The 22,046-nt window shown below is 37.9% G+C and overlaps 1 protein-coding gene across 1 annotated transcript in view; it reads left to right on the top strand.

Moving 5' to 3' along the window:
* Positions 1-22,046, top strand: part of LOC127422036 (protein furry homolog) — a 96,633-nt gene that overhangs the window by 52,690 nt on the left and 21,897 nt on the right. Inside the window, exons 27-46 of the mRNA XM_051665366.1 lie at positions 103-263; positions 2,730-2,840; positions 5,543-5,697; positions 6,300-6,399; positions 6,502-6,670; positions 6,823-7,079; positions 7,173-7,319; positions 9,681-9,849; positions 10,127-10,217; positions 10,645-10,727; positions 11,323-11,473; positions 13,478-13,581; positions 14,192-14,377; positions 16,195-16,396; positions 17,572-17,693; positions 18,930-19,117; positions 19,209-19,300; positions 19,425-20,011; positions 21,405-21,502; positions 21,615-21,785. Of these exons, the coding sequence (XP_051521326.1) occupies positions 103-263; positions 2,730-2,840; positions 5,543-5,697; positions 6,300-6,399; positions 6,502-6,670; positions 6,823-7,079; positions 7,173-7,319; positions 9,681-9,849; positions 10,127-10,217; positions 10,645-10,727; positions 11,323-11,473; positions 13,478-13,581; positions 14,192-14,377; positions 16,195-16,396; positions 17,572-17,693; positions 18,930-19,117; positions 19,209-19,300; positions 19,425-20,011; positions 21,405-21,502; positions 21,615-21,785 (3,344 nt within the window). The remainder of the gene's footprint in view (positions 1-102; positions 264-2,729; positions 2,841-5,542; positions 5,698-6,299; positions 6,400-6,501; positions 6,671-6,822; positions 7,080-7,172; positions 7,320-9,680; positions 9,850-10,126; positions 10,218-10,644; positions 10,728-11,322; positions 11,474-13,477; positions 13,582-14,191; positions 14,378-16,194; positions 16,397-17,571; positions 17,694-18,929; positions 19,118-19,208; positions 19,301-19,424; positions 20,012-21,404; positions 21,503-21,614; positions 21,786-22,046) is intronic.

The raw sequence follows: 22,046 nt of genomic DNA on the forward strand, positions 1-22,046 counted from the left end.
GTTGTATTATTTAAACAACGTATTTTTAGTAAATCTTCATTATTATATTAACATCTAATCCATCTTTTTTCTTCTCTCTCCGCTCTTGTATTTGTATCTAAGTGCATCATCGGCGTTTCCTCTTCCCTCAGCAAAGCCTTCGACACCACCTCTTTATCCTCTTCAGCCAATGGGCTGGCCCCTTCAGTATCATGTTCACTCCCTTGGATCGCTATAGTGACCGGAACCATCGGATTACTAGATACCAATACTGTGCCCTTAAGGTAGTACATACAACATTTCTACAATATTAAGTTAGCTCTATAATCAATGGTGCCTCAATTCCATTTTGTTTGTATATAAAGAAAGGGTGGTAATACATTTTCTGTCATTTTTATATTCTCATATAATTTATTCTTTCATATATGAGCCACTAAAATGTAGATACACATTTGTTTTAGATGGTTTTTATCACTCAGAATTGCATAAAATCTCAGTTTTGTTAAAATGTTATGGAACTGTCCTCATTCAAGGATTCCATTCATGAAGGTGTTAAAGGGATAGTTCACCCACAAATAAAAATTCATCATTTGTCATCATTTACTCACCTTCATGCCATCCCAGATGTGTATGACTTTCTTTTTTCTGCTGAGCACAAATGAAGATTTTTAGAAGAATATCTCAGCTCTGTTGGTCCTTCAATGCAAGTTAATGGTGGACAGAAATCTGAAGCAGCATATCAGATATATATACAATAATCAGATAAAAGCAGCATAAAAGTAATCCATATGACTTTAGTGGTTAAATCCATATCTTCAAAAGTGATATGATAGGTGTGGGTAAGAAACAGATAAATATTTAATTCCTGTTTTACTTTAAATCTCCACTTTTACTTTCACATCTGAAAGTGAAACTGGAGATTTATTGAAAAAAGGACTTAAATATTGATCTGTTTCTTACCCACACCTTTCATATCACTTTTGAATGATATAGATTTAACAACTGGAGTCATATGGATTATTTTTATGTTGTTTTCATCTACTTTTTGGACCTTCAGATTTCTGGCCACCATTCACTTGCATTGTATGGACCAACAGAGCTGAGATATTCTTCAAAAAATCTTAGTTTTCTGTTCTGCAGAAGAAAGAAAGTCATACACATCTGGGATGGCATGAGGGTGAGTAAATTATGAGAGAATTTAAATTTTTAGGTGAACTATCCTTTTAATGTATTTATGTTATTGACAATGTGTATATCCTATTCTGCACCTGAAAGTGTGTGTTCGAAAAAATCAGCTTGGGAAAGACATGTACGCATCACTGTTTAACCCACTCTAAATTTAATCTCTGTTGCTAATTCGGACTTCAGAAAAATACTGCACTAACTTTATCTCCCGAGGTCTACTTATAGCATTTAGGCTTAGGGAATGTTGTAGTCATTTTCAATGCAAGACTTCAATGTGGACAGACATGCCAGAGAGACAAAAATGTGTTCAATACGTGATGAATGAGTCCATCTCTGATGACATGTGCATGTGTGCTTTGTTTTGTCTGAGGGAACCCCATATATATAAAGTTAGCTTGGTGCAGACTGATGATGTGTAAAAACAAAGTTCATGTCAGATTTGTTCACGCTGGAGGTTAGAATTTCTGGAAAAATTACACCCACCACTAAACCCATTCACCTTCTTGTTTGTGTGTATATGTTTATCTTCTTGTGTTGCCCTACACACCCCTTCCCATTAGTGGAAAGGCGGTTGTTGTAAGATGATCATACACAATGTTTTAGCATTTGTAAAAGGTGTGTAATTTCAGGACCCTCGTGTCATTGAAGGATTAGCTCACACAGAAATGAACATTTTGTCATATACTCACCATCATGTCATTCCAAACCCATATGACTTTAATTTTTCTGCAGAATACTAAAGGAGGCATTTCAAAAAATTATACTGGTTGTTTTTTCCATCAGATTATTATAAATGGCGATTGAGGCTTCCGAGTTTAAAAAAAAGGATTCAAAAGCACCATAAAAAAGTGGTCTATACAACTTGTGCAGTAAGTATTCTGAAATCATACAATAGCTTTGTGTAAGGAACAGACTGAAATTAAAGTTGTTATTCACTTATCTTCAAATCCAGTGCAGAGACCGAATCATTGTGTCAGTGAGATCAAGAACCGGATCAGTTTCTCTTGATCTGTGAATGAATCATTCAGAGTGGTTTTGTGAACTGGATCAGCTGATTCATTAAAAAGATCAGACCCAAAAAATTATTCATTAACAAACAGGACATTGCTCCTTCTCTCATGAGCTATCGGTTAATAACAACATAAATTTTGGTCTGTTTCTCACACAAAGCTATCCTATGGCTTGCGAAGATTTGTAATATTATGTACGAATCAAATAGAGCACTTTTCTGATACTTAATGGTGCTTTTATTTGCTTTATTTTAAAGTTTGAAAGCCTCAGTGCATTTCTTCAAAATGTCTCCTATTGTTTTCAGTGGCAGAAAGAAAGTCATATTGGTTTGGAACAGTAAATAATGACAGAAATGTAATTTCTGGCTGAACTATCCCTTTGTAACATACAAAATATGCACAGAGCATGATATGAGCTCTCTTCTTTGTTTCTTTGAAGTGTTTTTTTTTTTTCTTTTTTGTGGTGGTTGGTGGGGGGTGACACATGATAGGACCTGAATTCCAAGTTAAAAGAGCTTTGCATGAAAATGTAAATGTTTTTTTTCCCTTTCATAGGCCATGTCGACTGTGCTTTGTTGTGGCCCTGTGTTCGACAATGTAGGCCTCTCTCCTGATGGCTACCTCTATAAGTGGCTGGATAACATCCTTGCCTGCCAGGACCTTCGGGTATGAGGCCAAACACTCAACATACTGTTCTGAAACAAGATGACCCACAAATGTCTTCATTCGCCTCTTTGGTTTTGAAAGTGCTAAACCAACACATCCATCTTTAAATTAATCTCAAAGTGTCTTTTGACCTAGTGCAAATTTGGCGTACCTTTTCATAAGATACGCCACTTCTCTCCCTCAGATTTTCCTCCTTTTCTTTCCCAGCTTTGAATGAGCAATGTATTGTTTGCATTGTTCTGCACATGTTTAATCTTAAAGTGAAATTCTGACTTAGTGCCCTGAAATATTTTTAAACAAGGCAATACTGTATGTCAATGCAAACTGTTGCACAACTCACATTAATTGCTGTTTGTTATCCATCAATGTTCCATATATATATATATATATATATATATATATATATATATATATATATATATATATATATATACTGTATATAAGTCAGAAGTTTACATACACCTTAGCCAAATACATTTAAACTCAGTTTTTCACAATTCCTGACATTTAATCGTTGAAAACATTCCCTGTCTTAGGTCAGTTAAGATCACTATTTTAAGAATGTGAAATGTCAGAATAATAGCTTTTATTTCTTTCATCACATTCCCAGTGAGTCAGAAGTTTACATACACTTTGTTAGTATTTGGTAGCATTGCCTTTAAATTGTTTAACTTGGGTCAAACGTTTTGGGTAGCCTTCCACAAGCTTCTCACAATAAGTTGCTGGAATTTTAGCCCATTCCTCCAGACAGAACTGGTGTAACTGAGTCAGGTTTGTAGGCCTCCTTGCTCACACATGCTTTTTCAGTTCTGCCCACAAATGTTCTATTGGATTGAGGTCAGGACTTTGTGATGGCCACTCCAATACTTTGACTTTGTTACCCTTAAGCCATTTTGCAATATATATATATATATATATTTAACTGCCCTAGTAAATTATTTGAAGCCCATGACTGCAACTACCAGCTGCAGAAAACATCTTAAACCAACATAAGATGGTTTGCTAGTCTTAGCTGGTTTATGCTGCACTAGCTGGTCTCCTAGCCTGGTCGTGCTTGTAATCAGCTGGTTTAGCTGGTCAACCAGCTTGTCGCCCTGTCTGACCAGCTTAAAAGTGCCCAAAAACCTTCTAAAACCAGTGAACCAGACCAGTCTGATCAGCTAAGACAGGCAAAGCAGCTTATGCGGGTTTAAGCTGTTAGTTTCAGTAGGAAAAGAACTGCAAAGAATGTGTATTTGACCGACAGTTAGAGAAGATCTGTTCACTAATTTTAGCAATACAGCAATTATACTGTTTTAACCTTAAAAACTCTGCAGATAATCCATCTAAAACCAGCTTCTGATGGTAGCTAGTTTTTCATAGTGTCTATCTAGTCAAAGCTGGTTATTAGCTGGTCTAAGCTGTTTTAGGTTGTTGATCAGCTGGACTACCAGCTGGTGGAATTGATGTTGACCTGGTTGAACATCTTGATTAAAGGGTTAATTCACCCAAAAATGAAAATTCTCTCATTTCTTCAGTTGAACACAAAGGTTTGTAGAAGAACATCTCAGCTCTGTAGGCCCATACAATGTAAGTGAATGGTGACCAGAACTCCACAAGCTCCAAAAAGGAGATAAAGTCAGCATAAAAGTGATCCATAAGACTCCAGTGGTTTAATCAATGTCTTCTGAAGTGATCCAGTTGATTTTGGGTGAGAACAGGCCAAAATGTAACTCCTTTTTCACTGCACATCTTGACAGCAGTCTTCTTGGCGATCATGATTTCAAACTCAATTACACTTCCTTTATGCACCATCTAGCGCTCTGCGCATGCGTCAAGCAATCGTGGAAGTGTAATCGAGCTTGAAATCATGATTGTGCCTAGAGACTACAATGACAATATGTACAGTAAAAAATTAGTTATATTTTGGTCTGTTCTCATCTAAAACCAACTAGATCACTTCACTAGACATTGATTAAATCACTAGAGTCTTATGGATTACTTTTATGCTGACTTTATCTCCTTTTTGGAGCTTTTGGCGTTCTGATCACCATTCACTTGCATTGTATGGACCTACAGAGCTGAAATATTCTTCTAAAAATCTTCGTTTGACTTCAGCAGAAGAAAAAAGTCTTAAACATCTGGGATGGCATGAGGGTGGGTAAATTATGAGAGAATTTTCATTTTTGGGTGAACTATCACTTTAACCAGCTCAGCCAGGTCGCCAGTGGCTTAGACGTGTTCAGAGGCACAACTTTGACTTGTTGACCAGCTTGACCACCATAACCTGGTATTATCTCCACCAGATAAGGTGATTTTGAATGTCCAACCACTTCAGTAGTTTGTTTTCACTGAACCAGGGTCAAAAATTAAGGGGAGCTTTGGGAAAAAAATGCCCCGAATTTCAAAATGTGGGGGCAGAAAATGTTCTCATAATAAATTCTTCATTTTTTTATTTTTATTTTTTTTATTTGTAACATCTGTTATAGTTCATAATATTCAGTTTTATTCCTAGATATACATATTATGTCATAAATTATGAGTTGATATTGTTTGAATTTTAAGGGTAAGAGGGTAATACATTCTCAGTCTTGAGAATTTATATTAATTAATAGATTAAATTGGTGTATTTAACATTAAATGGTTCGAAAAAAATGTATGCCCTCGTAAAGGTAAAATACCCCTTAAAATCAAATCCATTATAACCAAATGTCCTCCGGTAGGTTCATCAGCTTGGCTGTGAGGTGGTGGTTCTGCTGCTAGAACTGAACCTAGATCATGTGAATCTGTTCAACTGGGCTGTGGACCGATGTTACACTGGTTCTTGCCAGCTGGCCTCTGGTTGCTTCAAAGCCATTGCCACTGTCTGTGGTAGCAGGTAAGTTAAGGCCTGAAAACCTAAAAACATTTTTACATTTTCCAGTTTACTACATATGTAAATATTGGCTGACCATACATTTTTCAAAGCTAGACAATAATTGCTTTTATGTCAGCATTAAATTATATTACATCATATTAAGTAATATCAGATTGGCAAGAGTGCTGTTGCACTGAATATAATTAAGTCCCATTGTATTACTAAATATCAGCAATCTTGGAATGGCACTTCTCCAATCAGATTAGAGGACCTGAACTAACTTGTATAACATGAATTAAAACTCTTGACATGTTTTGTCAGTGCTTATTAATAAATTACCTTGGCTACAATATTATAATTGTTAATTAAAGAGCCACTTTATACTGTATCTGATTAGGCTTCATCAAAGTTTTTTTCCTTGCCAGATTTCCTACACTGGATAAACACTCTTTGCTGTTGCTTTGGCTGTTTGCCAGCATAATTTCTTAATTTGTTAACAAATACAGTGCAAAGACTAAACATATCCAACAGAATCCCATCATTCACACATTTAGCAAAAATACATCAGTTGACATTTTATATGTGAGTGACTCTGGTGCACTTAATCTTTTTTTCCTCCACAGAAACTACTCCAGTGATATTGTGACTCTTCTGAACCTTGTTCTCTTCAAAGCATCTGATACAAACAGGGAGATCTATGAGATTGCAATGCTATTAATGCAGGTGAGAGAGAGAACATTCTCTGTCAAAAGAGTGTTGGAATAATACAAAGTGTCCTAGATTAAATGGTGTTTGTGTTTTAATCTGTTTGTTCTGGTTGAATAGATTCTGGAGGCCAAGCTGTCTGTGTATTCTAAGAGGATTTTGGAACAGAGAAGTGGTATTCTACATGGCACACATGGGCCTCTTCCTCCCCTCTACAGTCTCTCAGTAACCCAGCTCTCCAAGCAGCTTGCCAGGATGTACCCTGAACTCACACTGCCCCTCTTCTCAGGTATAAAAATAGAAGGAGACAGAGATTGCATTTTAATGTCACTATTTCCCTTGTAGCTGTAGATTTGGGTGTCCAGCAAAATATGGTCTTAGGTGAAATGTTATTTTTTTTTAGATGTATATGTCAAAGAAGCTCTCTCTTTTTTTCTCTAGAGGTGAGCCAGAGGTTCCCCACCACGCATCCAAATGGGCATCAGGTCATGCTGACCTACCTGCTCCCCTGGCTCAGTAACATTGAGTTGGTGGATGGAGGCCTGCTGTCCATGGTATCCAGTCCCAGCAGCACTGTGAACAACAAGAGGAGTTACATTCACAACACCTCACCACCTCACCTGCTCCGTGGCACAGGTTGGGGCTCGTTCCAAGCCTCTTCCCTGGTCCTAAACAACCTCATTTTCATGACCGCAAAGGTATGATGATGCATTATGGCAGTTCTTTGCCATACAATAAAAGAGGTGGAAATCAATATAATGTATCGTGTTATGTCTCCATTTGTGCATCAGTATGGAGATGATGTCCCAGGTGCAGAAATGGAGAACGCCTGGAACGCTCTGGTCAGTAATGACCGGTGGAGTAATAACCTGCGGACCACACTGCAGTTCCTCATTAGTTTATGTGGAGTCAGCAGTGACACCTCTCTCCTGCCTCATGTGAGTTGAACCTTTTATTTGATTATATCAATATAAATTTGTTTGCATTTTTAGGCTCAGACCAGTAGGCTCTTTGAACAAACTTCAGAACAACCAGTCATGTTTTATGTTTTGATATGGAAAGTTGTTCTATAAAAGTGTTATGAATAGCGGCCAACCAATATGTTTTTTTAACACCCAATAGCTATGTTGTTATCTAAAGCGTGGTCAAAGGTGACCGATGGCTGAGATAATGCCAATATATATATAATACAATAGCAAATGACTTATACACAAAATTGCTGAAATTAAATGAACACATTTTACACAAAATTCATTAAAAAGTTGAAAAAGTCTCCAGTTGCCTTAGTCTCCTGCTTCTCAGATTTTTCTCCTGTGAAAAAGACTAGTAATCTGGTATGAAATATAACTTAGAACTCCATTAAAGGGACAGTTAATCCAAAAATGAAAATTCCCTCATCATTTATTCACACTCATGGCATCCCAGATGTGTATTTTTTTCTTTTCTTCTGCAGAAAACAAACGAAGATATTTAGAAGAATATTTCAGCTTTGTAGGTCCATTCAATGCAAGTGAATGGTGACCAGAACCCAGTGGCGGCCATGCATTTTAAGTCTAGGCCTTCAGTGCGATTCATGCCATCAAGAAAACACAGTTTCACAATGAATAAGACACTGTATAACACATTACATGGCAGTCAACTAATAATACAAATTGACATTTTAAAAACACGTCCACGCACAAAAGCCAGAACCAAGGAGGTCTAATACCAAGAAAAAGCTATCTAATATTTGCGATTTAAATTTTGCTTACAATAAATTGTTTCGTAAGGGTACACGGTTACTTTTCAAAACTTGAACTGACACTGAATGCTCAAGCAGCCTAATTTACACTTAGAAAACTCCTGATGTTGCTATAACAATGGAAAAAGCACTTACCAATTTGCTTGAAGTGAAAATCAGTCCTCCTTTCCTGTTTAAATCTTGGGTTTTTAAATCCATAAGGATGTCTTTCTCAATGGTGATGTGGCAGTGACTGCCGACTCATCACTTAAAGTGTGATTGTGTCACTCAAGGCTAGAAGGCCTGGACTGGGACATATCCTAAAGACCACACCCACCAAGAACAAATACATCAATTTGATTTGCTGACGAATCCGACAATCTGACTTTAGATGCCTATTCACTGCACTGTTGAGGGATTCTGTGGAAATTCTGAAGGCCTGACGGGGTGAAGCTCAGACTCACGCACTGCTTCGGCTAAGGAGCATAGCTTTGGGCATGCGGTTTGTGAATCAGCTGTCACACTTTGCTTGTAAGCATCGAGGAATACATTCTGATTGGATAAACTTTTTGTTTTTTTGCTATTCGTTTGTAGATGAATTAGGAGTGGAAAGTGATTGAAAATACATAGGCAAAAGGTGAATGAGAATGAAAGGATGAAAAAATATTTATTTATTATTCATGTTACGCCACCAGAGAAGGCTTTGCTGACCCTGAGAAATCGCCACTGCCAGAACTCCAAAATCTTCAAAAATCTCTTGAAGGCATCATAAAAGTAATCCATACATCTCTAGTGGTTTAATATGTCTTCTGAAGCGATATGATAGGTGTGAAACAGTTTAATATTTAAGTCCTTTTTTACTATAAATCTCCACTTCTAAAAATCTTTATTTGTGTTCTGCAGAAGAAATAAAATCATACACATTTGGGATGGCATAAAGGTGAATAAATGATGAGAGAATTTAAATTTTTTAGGTGAACTATCTCTTTAAGTGTACCCTAAGATATGAAAGAGAAACTTTTGAGCAATAAAATTGTCCTCTGTGGATTGAAAAAAGATTTGGAACTGACATAAAGAAACACTACCCAATACATTAATCGGACAAGCAGTCAGGATAACAGGCGCCGATGTATGTTTCTGCCCGTGGGTGCCCTAACGACCAAACAAACATTGTGTCTCGTAAAATCCTTCTGGGTCCAGATCTCTTGCTGGAACCGCGATCCCTAAGTGAGATCCACCAATCAGAGATGTTCCCAGTTACCAATTATTTTATTTTTGAAATGTATTTGCATAAAATCAAATTTTTTAATGTTGTTAATTAATAACAGATCTTTCTGCTTTGGGTCAAGGCTGAGAAATATTTCTTAAATATATTTTTTTAAATGCCTATGGAGAAAATGAATGGGGAATATCTTGTGTTTTTCCGTTGGTGCTCGGCCAGATATAGGCTGATTTATGGATACGGCCAATATATTGGTCTGTTACTCATTGTTTGACTCAGATCAGGCCATATGGTCAAATAATATTCAACTGTAGATTGATTATCTGGCAGTGGACTAAGTTTTCTGTTCATGCTCAGATTAAGAAGGTGGTGATCTACCTCTGCCGCAACAACACTGTTCAAACAATGGAGGAGCTGCTCTATGAACTTCAGCAGACAGAACCCGTCAACCCTGTTGTGGTGCACTGTGACAATCCTCCATTCTACTGCTTCTCAGCCACAAGCAAAATTACCACCACTACCTCTGGTACACACCCTGAACTATTACAATAAACGTAGAAAAATATGTTTTGAGAAGTGATAACCAAAATAATCTAAAATTATTGTTAACAGTGTTCTCCGATTTAAAAGTTGAATTATGTGTGTTATATATGTCAAACTAAGTATAATATATTGGGTAATGCGAAATGCAAAAGACTATAAAATGTTATTTACATGTTGCATATACGGCAGGCTCATGTTTCATGTCACATACTATATAATATAAAAGTGAATTATCTATACAAATAAACATGTTTTTAAAGGTCCACCTTCCAGCTGCAGAACAGTGATATCTGGTCAAGAAAGCATCCCTGACGCAGATGAAACGGCAGTTATAAAAGAGTGTGATGACAGGTATATCCCGCAAACCACACAGTTTACATACTGTATTTGTCCTGCTGGTGATAAAGACTCTCTATGGATGTCATTTGACTTCCTTGATCACATTTGATGACAGTTTGCCATTACACCACAATTATTGTAATCATAACAAACATTTTGATTCTAATTCATCATTTAGCAGACAATTTATTCAAAGTGACTTACAGTACACTAACAACAAGGGCATTGCAAGGACACAATACTTTATAATATTGGAAGATTATGGATCAGCCTTTGTGAGGTTTGAACCTATATCCTTCCAGTTATCAACACAGATCTTTAACCACTAGGCTATGCCAACCCAATTTCAGCTGGGATGGTTGTTAACCTGTTATATTTAGTACATGCCTCAGACAAAAGCTGAACGGTATGTCTGCACTTTTTCTGTCTGCTCCCAAAGGGTGAACAACATCCAACGAGCTCATAACCGCCTGGAATCTCGATACAGCAGCAGTTCTGGAGGTTCCTATGATGAGGAGAAGAGTGAGTGATGTTTATAACCCAACATTATCAGTGGAGCAGTCAAAGCACTTTTATGCTTTTCAGGATTGATTGACATTTACTGTATGCTCTGTAGGAGCTTATGAGTAAAAGTGAAGTTGATTGTCTTGTTCCCCCGTTGGCTGTTCTGAAAAATATTTACTCACTCTCATGTTTTTCCAAACCCATATTAATTTATTTCCTTTGTGGAATACAAAAGGAGAGAATGCTAACCTCCTCACCATTCACTTTCATTGTATCTTTTTTCTGAACAATGGCAGTTAAATTGTGACTCAGACTTGAAAGCATTTAAAGAGCTTAGACAGTCTTGTCTTCTTTGAATTTGAGATATTTCTGAGAACTTTCTCAAGTTTCTTAACTGTGCTTGTAACAGCATAGTTTAAATGGTTTACTTTTGGTTTGTACATGCATTTTAATGCATGATTGCATCAGGCATGTACTGTATGACAGTTAATCATTTTGTCTGTCTACATACCATGCATGCTTAAAGGCTAGATTGCAGTTTTATTAAATGCTTACAGATAGAGGGCATACTTCTAAGAAATGACATGTTGTTGTGACTGCTGTTATTGTGCAGGTGAGCCCCTCCCACCGTATGCAATGTGGCTGATGAGCGTGCTGGAGACCAATCAGCCACTTCCTCTTCCAATGCCAGTTAACGGAGGATGCTGGGCTCCGCTGGTTGACTATCTGCCTGAAACTGTCACCCCACGAGGACCCTTGCACAGGTCAGGACTGCTTCTGGAGTTCGATCGTACAGTTTGTTATTTGAAAAGAATTGTGATACCTGTTTGTGATGTTCAGAATCACAATCGCATCTGAGAAGGCCCGACTTCCTTAAAGGAACATTCAATTCAAGTTAAGCTCAATCGACAGCATTTGTGGTATAATGTTGATTACCACAAAAATTTAATTTAACTGGTCCCTCCTTTTCTTTAACAAATCAAAAAATTGGGTTACAGTGAGGAACTTACAATGGAAGTGAATGGGGCCAATTTGTAAACGTTAAAATACTCACTAAGAACAAATAATTTTAAAGGGTATTTATCATGGAAAACAGGATTTTATTTGCTCTTTTGAAATAATACATTTTAGTTCAATGCACACACTAATGAGCATGCTGTGTGACTCCAGCCAGGTCTCCTAAGCAACCAAATTGGCCCGGTTGCTAGGGAGGGTAGAGTTACATGGGGTAACCTCCTCGTGGTCGCTATAATGTGGTTCTCGCTCTCGGTGGGGCACGTGGTGAGTTGTGCGTGAATGCCGCAGAGAATAGCGTGAAGCCTATTCGCGCTATGTCTCCGTGGTAACGCTCAACAAGCCACGTGATAAAATGCGTGGATTGACTATCTCAGACACGGAGGCAACTGAGATTCGTCCTTTGCCACCCGGATTGAGGCGAGTCACTATGCCACCACGAGGACTTAGAGCGCATTGGGAATTCCAAATTGGGGAGAAAAAGGGGAGAAAATCTCCCCTTTACACTTTCAATGTAAATAACATGTTAAACTTTACTTTGAAAATAAAGACATCTTTGAAAATAAAAACATAATGAGAATGTTAACATTTGTAGTGTTGTTGTTTACAAATCATCCCACATAAGAAAAGAATGGCTATCTAATATTGAAGTGTCATTTTGCACAATAATACATTTACATTTATTTTCTTTTTGAAAAAAGAAGAGAGAAAAAATCTATTCCTCCTTTTTCTCCCATTCAGTGAGAAAATTAGTCTTGCAAATATTTGTCCAGATTATCATTGATTTGATGATGTTGGGATTGAGAATGCAGACTTAAAGCTGTATAAACAAACATAGTCAGGATGTAAACATGTATGCAGGTTCAGCGGCACTTCACGTTATCACTTTACAAGCAATACTAATTAACACCCATTTAACACGTTAAGCAGGGAGAATATAGGAAAATGTTTCTGTGTATTTTTCTTTAAAGGTTCACTTTTCATCATCGATTTCTCTTTTGTTGACTAAACTGTGCTTACGAGTTGACACCACTTCTGTGAGATTGCTAAGATCATTTTTTATGTCTGTAGATAAGCTAAGCAATTGGGAAAACATAAATACGTGCATCTGAATGTTGTTAAACTCACCGCTGAGTTTTGTGCTGAGAGCACATGGTGTTTCAGACTGCGAGTTGGTTTTATCCAAATCATTCGGAGGGCCAGGTAAAGGTGATCAGTGGGCCGGATTGGGCCCTGTCATATAGATCTGTTTTGGGTGAACTATCCCTTTAAGATACAAAAATAACTCTTCATGTTATGTAACAACAATTTATTCAGATTTAGATTAGACTTCAAATGTTTAAAATTACATATTGCTGGCTTTTAAAGCACTGTAACTTGATTACATTGTATGTCACAAGACACGGTTCTTATCAGTCCCTCTTGTTATGTAATCCTACAGTCTTAAAGCACGTCACACTGCAATTATCAGGCAGATGAAAATAGATGCTACAGTGCTGTCATCACAATCTCTTTGAGCCGATAACTGTGATAACACATATGTTGCAGAGGTTCTTTTTAAAGTCAACTCAGAAAGCTTTGTTTAGAACAGTGAAAACAATCCATATTTTCACCGTAATGATAAAATGGGTTTTGTTACTCAGTCACAATTGAATATGTTCTGTTCTTTTGGAAAGGTCACTACTGGTATGTTTTTTGTTCGTGTTCATGTGCCTCACCCGAAAGACCAGTCTTGTGTCTTTTGTCTGGTACAGGTGTAACATCGCAGTGATCTTCATGACAGAGCTGGTGGTGGATCACAGTGTGAAGGAGGACTGGGCGCTACACCTCCCTCTGCTGCTTCATGCCTGTTTACTGGGTCAGTAAAAACCTATCCGCTGTGTTCTCATCACAAGTTGAGACAGTTTATCAGGGATTTCACCCTCTCAGATTAAGGCTGCACAGCTTGAGTCAGGGGTACTCATAAAAAAAGTGCTGCTTTTATCATAGTGCATGGTATTTTTAGCCAAAATGTATTTGCTACTGCTATATCTTTCTTTCAATCAACTCACCTCACATTTGAACCATTGCATGCCTGTGTCTTATGACAATAACTATGTGGCTTGCTATGAGAGGAACGTTGTCAGTGAAAGTATGTAACAGTACTTTAGCTACTATCTCCTGAACATTCTGGATGGTCCGACCTTATCTTTATTAGAAATATGTGAAGTATTCGAATCCTTGCGGATATGACTACATTACTCAATCCATTCCACACAATAACAAGTTTAGGTGATGGCAGACTCACAAAGATGTTATGAGAGGACTTAATTAAAAATATCCCAGATTCCATAACCCATATTGATCAACCACTAATCTGAAAATTGGGTGGGCCGTGCCCCCCTCAATATCTTTTCTAAACACACATACGTAAATGGTTGAAATATTTATGTATAGACTTTTAACTTTGGGTATGTGTCTATTTTTAGGTATGGACCACTACTGTCCAGAGGTGTTTGAGCACTGTAAGAGGCTTCTCTTGCATCTTCTCATCACACTGTCCTGCAACAACAATTTTAGCCTCATCGCCTCTGTCCTGCTAAACACCAGAGATGCCACCAGCAACAAGAGTCTGACTTTCAAACCCAGCTATCAGCCAGAGTTCTCCTATACAGGTAGTGCTTTTCTCATTCTTTTGTTGTAGTTTTTTTTTTTACTAATTACAAGGCCCATACAGAATTAAAATTCTCTCATCATTTACTCACCCTCATGGCATCCCAGATGTGTATTATTTTTTTTTCTTCTGCTGAACACAAACAAAGATCTTTAGAAGAATATGTTAGCTCTGCAGGTCCATACAATGCAAGGGAATGGTGATCAAAACTTTCAAGCTTCAAAAAGCAAATAAAGTCAGCATAAAATTAAACCATAATCCTCCAGTGGTTTAATCCATGTCTTCTGAAGTGATCCAATTGATTCTGGGTGAGAGCAGACCAAAATATAGCTCCTTTTTCACCATAAATCTTGACATCAGCAGTCTCCTTGGCGATCATTATTTCAAGCTCGATTACACTACCTAGCACCATCCAGTATTTTGTGCATGTGTCAAGCAGTAGAGACAACAATGGCAAGATTTTTGGTCAGCCTAGACCTTTTCAACTCTTTGCCACACCACTGAAACTGATAATCTGAAATCTTAGTCTTTTATATTGCCTTTTGACATTTAAAGGGTTATATTTGAATCAGGATTTTTCAGAATTATCTAAAAGTGCTTACTCCGGAGCTATTGACAATCTGCATGAACTCTGAAATAGAATTTTATAAACCTTAAAACTAGAAATGAATGTTAGTATCAATTATGAGTATTTAATAATGCTCTGACGCTCTATAAAGCTCTGCTTATATAAAATGTTGTGAAACCCTTCCTTCAATAGGACAATTTTCTGTAATGCTTCAATAATCTCATGAAATTTAGCAGCTTTTCATGGATCATGTTGTTCACAACCCCCATGCATGAACACTCATTGACTTTGGTTTTTGACACATAGCTTAGGAAAGTACATTCTTGAAATCCTGCTTTGGGGTGGTGGGGGAGAGTTCTTATCTGTTACAGAAAAACTTCTGGTAGTACAAAAACAGTTATATGTACACAAAGCATCTACATGTCTGATTAGAGCATTCCTTTGCACTATTTTTATCTTCTTGCTCAAAGGGGGCAGATGGGAGACTGGTTTGATGTTAAAGCATGTCTAGGCAAATTCAAAATCATGCAGATAAGATGCCACTCACAAGTTCCTTTCATAATAGTATAAATATTGTTCTTTAAAGTTCTTTATTTTACCCATCTTGAAATGTTATCACCTCCTATTGTCTTTAGTCTGTCTTGTCCAAATATTTTAGAGAATGCAACAATTGTTTTTTTTTTTTCATTGCATTGCATTGCATTCTCTGTAGGCTTTTCAATGTGCTAAAAACCACTCAGAACACCTTAGCCACCAACCAAAACATAGTATTGTGAAAGCGACTTTTGCACTAGCAAGCACCACTCATACTGTCTTCGAAACATATAAAAATCGGACCACCTCATATTAGGTGTCTTTAACTACTATGTACTTAAGCATTTGATACAATGTAGTTATTATGTAAATATGTGTTGTTGCATTGTACTTACATTTAAAGTACCTGCATTTAATTACATCTGTAGTTACACTGTTAACCTTAACCCCTAATCCTATACCCCAACCCTTACCCTAAACCCTAATCCTATCCCTAAACCTAGCCGTACCTCAACCTCATTAGCAGCAAATGTGAATCTTGTGAGAATTTTGCAAAACAATATGTAGTTACACAATTTGTACACTCTATTGTATGTATTTTAATGTTATTACATAGTAGTTAAAAAGGCTAATGTAAAGTGTGACCTAAAAATCCAATTTCGAGCTTGATCTTCCCGAACCTTAACATCTTAACATGCCCTATTTTTTGTGTTCAGGTGGTGTAGACTTTCTGAGGAATGGCCAGGCATCTCCGGTGCCGGATTCAGGCCTCAGTTCATCCTCTACCTCCTCGAGTCTGAGTCTCGGAGGCAGCAGCTCCAACCTGCTTCACCTTGCCCAGGAAGAGGTGGAGCAATTGGAGAGCAGCACTGAAGATGATGAGAAGAGCAGCAAACTTATTGAGTTTCTCACTACCAGGTACACAGATCTACACAGTTACATTAATTATATTATAGATATGTACTGTGATGTTATATGAAATCCAAATAAAAGTACAAATATGAGGTGTTAAACCATTAAATAATTATTAAATAGGGCAAAATAGACTATGTTGGGCTGTTCTTATTTATTTTCTTTTTTTTTTTTTTTGCAAGTGCAAAGGCTGCTTTGTTGCTTGAAAATGAACGAAAGCAGCTTAAGTTTTTTAACTATACTGTAACTAAAATGTAAGGTTATTTCATGTGAATATTCCAGAGCTGTTCAGGAACTGATTCAGGAAATGACACATCTTGCATCTGGCATCACTCCAGATGCCTTGTATGTTCCATCATCCGTCATCAGTCTATAATAGAGCGGTTCTCACGGTGGTGGTGTTTAGAGGGAATCTAGTGTTGGTTCTCCGTTTTCACACTGCAGACAATTCCGATTTGTTTTTCAAATCCATTCATCACCAATACTGTTATTTGGATCTGTGCTTTATATGCTGCATAGTTATTTTCTGGCATCTTCTTTGGTTGGTTTGCTAAAGTAAAGATGAAGGCATTCGCAAACTAACAGTCTTCTACAAAAACTAGTTGGCAGTTTTGAGAGAGCTGCTTTTGTGTATTAAAACGTCTGGCCACCATGCTGAAAGGATTGACGTGATAAGTGCTGTTCAGTCTACATAATAATAATTAGATTTGAATTAGATATGGGGAAAATTGGATTTGAGCTGCCAGTGTGAAGAAGGCTTAATGTAGAGGATGGGAAAACACCTTTTTGTTTTTTGTTTTTTTTTCATTTTCTTTCACTTTCATATTTATCCAAATGGGTTTTACATTTCTGAAAGTTTTATTTTACTGTGCTGGTTTTAACTGCTGTCTGATAACTGCTGGTAAATTCCAGCTTATAATTTGTACAAGAAAAAACACTTTTGTTTAACAAAATGGCATTTTGTGATCTAATATACCATCTAGTGGTATACGGTGGTCAATGCAACCACTTGTTCTAAAAAGGTTTTAGCCATAAGCAAAAAGCAAGTTAATACCAAACATATGGCACTGCTATCAAGGTGGAGGGAACTTTTACCATAAATTTGTGTTTATGAGTTAATATGCAATGAATCTATATGTCATATGTATGATCTTATGTATGTATTTGGGTGGTTTGTCTAGGCCTTTTGGACCATTATGGAGCCATGAAGACATCACTCCTAAGAATCCACACTCAAAGAGCATTGAGCACCTCACCAACTTCTTGCGACATGTTGTGTCTGTGTTCAAAGAGTCAAAATCAGGCAAGCTCCGACATAAACTGACACCACATGGTATATTAAAGGGAAAGTTCACCCAAATATAAAAAATATTTCATCATTTGTTTATCCTCATGCCATCCTAGATGTTTATGACTTTTTTTTTTTGGGGGGGGGATTTTTCCCCTTTTTCTCCCAATTTGGAATGCCCAATTCCCAATGCGCTCTAAGTCCTCGTGGTCGCATAGTGATTTGCTTCAGTCCGGGTGGCGGAGGACGAATCCCAGTTGCCTCCGCGTCTGAGACAGTCAACCCACGCATCTTATCACGTGGCTTATTGAGCGCGTTGCCACGGAGACATAGCGTGTGTGGAGGCTTCACGCCATCCACCGCGGCAACCACGTTCAATTCACCACGCGCCCCACCGAGAACAAACCACATTATAGTGACCACGAGGAGGTTACCCCATGTGACTCTACCCTCCCTAGCAACCGGGCCAATTTGGTTGCTCAGGAGACCTGGCTGGAGTCACTCAGCACGCCCTGGGATTCGAACTAGCGAACTAGCGAACTCCAGGGGTGGTAGCCAGCGTATTTTACCACTGAGCTACCCAGGCCCCTGATGTTTATGACTTTAATTCTTCTGCTGAATATAAAGATTTTTAGAAGAATATCTCAGCTTTGCAGGTCCAAACAATGCAAGTGAATGTTGGCCAGAACTTTGAAGTTCCAAAAAGCATATAAAGGCAGTGTAAAATTAATCCATATGACTCCAGTGTTCCAGTGTAAATTCATATCTTCAGAAGCGATATGATATGTGCAGGTGAGAAACAGATCAATATTTAAGTCCTTTTTTTACTATAAATTCTCCTCCCTGCCCAGTAGGTGCCGATATGCACAAAGAATGCAAAAAAAAAAAGAAGAATGTGAATGTGAAAGTGAAAGTGAAAGGGGAGATATATAGTAAAAAAGGACACAAATATTTATCTGTTTCTCACCCACACCTGTCATATGGCTTCTGAAAATATGGATTTAACCACTGGAGTCATATGGATCACTTTTATGCTGTCTTTATATGCTTTTTGGACGTTCATTTGGCCACCATTTGTTCACATTGTATGAAAACTACAGAGCTGAAATATTCTTTGAAAGAAAGTCATACACATCTGGGATGGCATTTAAATTTTTGGGTGAACCATCCATTTAACAGAGTGCAACTTGCAACAATTTGTTAGAAACAATTATGAGTCTTTGTAAACGTGCGAGTTTCGTATGTGTTTAGATCTTCATCTTGAGCAGCAGCTGAGTGAAGTGGCGTTACAAATGGCTCTGTGCAGCTCCTCCAGGCATTACGCTGGACGCTCCTTCCAGGTTTTCAGAGCCCTACGGCAGCCTCTCTCAGCGCTGGCTGTGTCTGACCTGCTTTCTCGCTTGGTGGAAGTGGTTGGTGAGCATGGAGAGGAGGTGCAGGTGAGATCTGGAACTGATGCATTGAGCTTAATGGCCTATTTCTGAATAACATCTTGTATCTGATGAGACTCAGAATGTGTCCTCTCCACAGGGTTATGTGATGGAGCTTCTCCTCACTGTTGAGTCTGTAGTGGATAACCTGGCTGAGTGCCTGAAGAACAATGACCTCTTTGTCATACTAAGGTAAGTTCTTGCCATAAAAATAAGGAGTCTTTAAACTTGAACATTAAAAGTCCAAGATGCTTTGCTCCTTCTTGGTGATCATTTTGTGTTCTCTCATGGCATCTTTGCCTGATCTCTCATCCAGTGGCAAGTTAACACTAAACCGTAAGAGTACTAGTCAACTGGACTTGATCCCAGGATCAGGCACAGCCTCTGCGCAAATCCGCCACCAGCGTAGCTACTCCGTACCCAAGCGCTTTGGCGAGGCTGACCGTTCCTTTGAGGTCCCCCGGAGTGCCACACTAGACCGCATCAATGCTTGCTCCCATCATCATCAGAACAATCTCTCCAAGCTCCGTTCTCAGTCTTCCTCTTTCTCCACTGACAACGTGATCTCCACTGACCCAACCAACGGCAACCACCCTCGCAACCTGCTGGCCACCATCTTTTGGGTGGCGGTGTCACTTATGGAGTCAGACTTTGAGTTTGAGTACCAGATGTCCCTCAGGTTGTTAGGCAAGCTGCTAGGCCACATTTCTTTGGATAAGCAGGAATATAAAGAGAAGCTGGAAAACATTCAGATCCAGCTCAAATGGAAGGAGTTCTCAGGGCTTCAGCAGCTGATGTTAAAGGGCTTCACCTCTTCCAACACCACAGAACTCACCTTGGAGCTTTTCAGCCAGCTTACATCTGTATCACGCCTACCAGTGGTGGACACCTCACAAGCTATAGGTTGGGTATTTTTATGCCATTACAGACTCCTATGTTCTTGCCACTAATTAAATGTGTTGTTTTTACATAATTGTGCAACCTGGCTCATACATTTATTGGGTGCAACTTGTCAAGAACATGTCTGGGTCATATTTCACCCCAAAATAAAAAAAAAACAAAGAATAAAAAAAAGAAAATCATAATTAGATCAAATGGAATTATATTTTTTATTATTATTTTTTATAAAATAATAGTAAATGAAATGAAAAATAGTCAAAATAAAGAAAAAAAATATATGCTTAAAATATAGTCTCTTTAAAGGGATAGTTTACCCAAAAATGAACATTCTCTCATCATTTACTCAACCTCATACCATCCCAGATGTGTATGACTTTCTTTCTTCTGCTGAACACAAAGATTGTTAGAAAAATATCTCAGCTTTGTTGGTCCATTCAATGCTAGTGAATGGTGGCTTGAACTTTAAAGGTCCAGAAAGCACATATGCAGCATAAAAGTAATTCACATAACTCCAGTGGTTTGACCCATATCTTCAGAAACGATATAATAGGTGTGGGTGAGGAAGAGATTAATATTTAAGTCCCTTTTTACTCTAAATCTGCACTTTCACTTTCACATTCTTCTTCTTTTGTTTTTGGCAATTCACATTCTTTGTGCATATCGCCATCTACTGGACAGGGAGGAGAATTTATAGTGAAAAAGGACCTAAATATTGATTTGTTTCTCACCAACACCTGTCACATGGCTTCTGAAGATATGGATTTAACCACGGAGTCATATGGATTACTTTTATGTTGCATATATGTGCTTTTTGGACCTTCAAAGTTCTTCAGAACTGAGATGTTCTTCTAAAAATCTTTGTGTTCAGCAGAAGAAAGAAAGTCATACACATCTGGGATGGCATGAGGTTAAGTAAATGATGAGAGAATTTTAATTTTTGGGTGAACTACTCCTTTAAGAAAGATTTTTTGCATTGTGACTTAATTTTCATGATAGTTGCATTAAAGCACCCCCCAACCCCCCCCCCCCCCCCCCCATTATTATTGTGTTGCTTAAAAATTTCTCTCATTACATTTAATAAAAAAGTAGTATTTGTACTGCCTTAAAAATTGCTATTGAGAATAATGGGGATTTCAAAACTTGAAATGAATATCTTTAATTTTGGGGGCAAATGTGCTTGATTTTCATGAAAATTGTCACATTGCCAAAATTATAATGGTCCTAAAAAAGGCCTAATTTCTTGTGCAAAATATGATTTCTTATTTTTGTCATGTGATTTTTGGGGTGAAATGTGACCTGGTGATTTATCCTATTATACTTTAATGTGTCAAAGTTTCATGGTATGCCCTTATTTTAAGTGGGATTAGGAAAGTAAATCTGCTCTGTTCCCCTATAGGTTTCCCGCTGAATGTGCTCTGCCTCATCCCCCACCTGGTAATACACTTTAACTCACCCACCCAATTCTGTAAGGATGTAGCTGAGAGAATTTCCCAGGTTTGTATCGGTTACTTTGACCATAACTTTCAACCATTGTATCTGCACTCTTCAACAATGGGTGAATATCTATAGCACGTTTTATCTGAATATCACACATTTCGATTGACAGGTTTGCCTTGAGGAAAAGAACTCCAAGTTGTCCAACCTTGCTCATGTGATGACATTGTACAAAACACACTCCTATACCCGAGACTGCTTCTCCTGGGTAAACGTGGTGTGCCGCTACCTACATGAAGCCTTCAGTGACAGCACACTCAACCTGGTTACATACATGACAGAGGTGGGCAGAAATGGCAGACAGACCAACATTTGTGGATTATTTTATTGTATACCAGAATTCGTCATTATTTACTCACCCTCATGTTGTTTCAAACTTGTTTGACTTTACTGTTTTCATGGAACACTAAAGGAGATATTAGGCAAAATGTTAGGGTTTGACAGCCTCAGTCACCATTCACTTTCATTGCATCTTTTTCCCCTATAAAATGAAAGTGAATAGTGACTGAGGCTGTCATTTTACCTAACATCTCCTTTTGTGCTC

Source organism: Myxocyprinus asiaticus, chromosome 31 (assembly GCF_019703515.2).
Source record: "Myxocyprinus asiaticus isolate MX2 ecotype Aquarium Trade chromosome 31, UBuf_Myxa_2, whole genome shotgun sequence".
NCBI classification, from domain to species: domain Eukaryota; kingdom Metazoa; phylum Chordata; class Actinopteri; order Cypriniformes; family Catostomidae; genus Myxocyprinus; species Myxocyprinus asiaticus.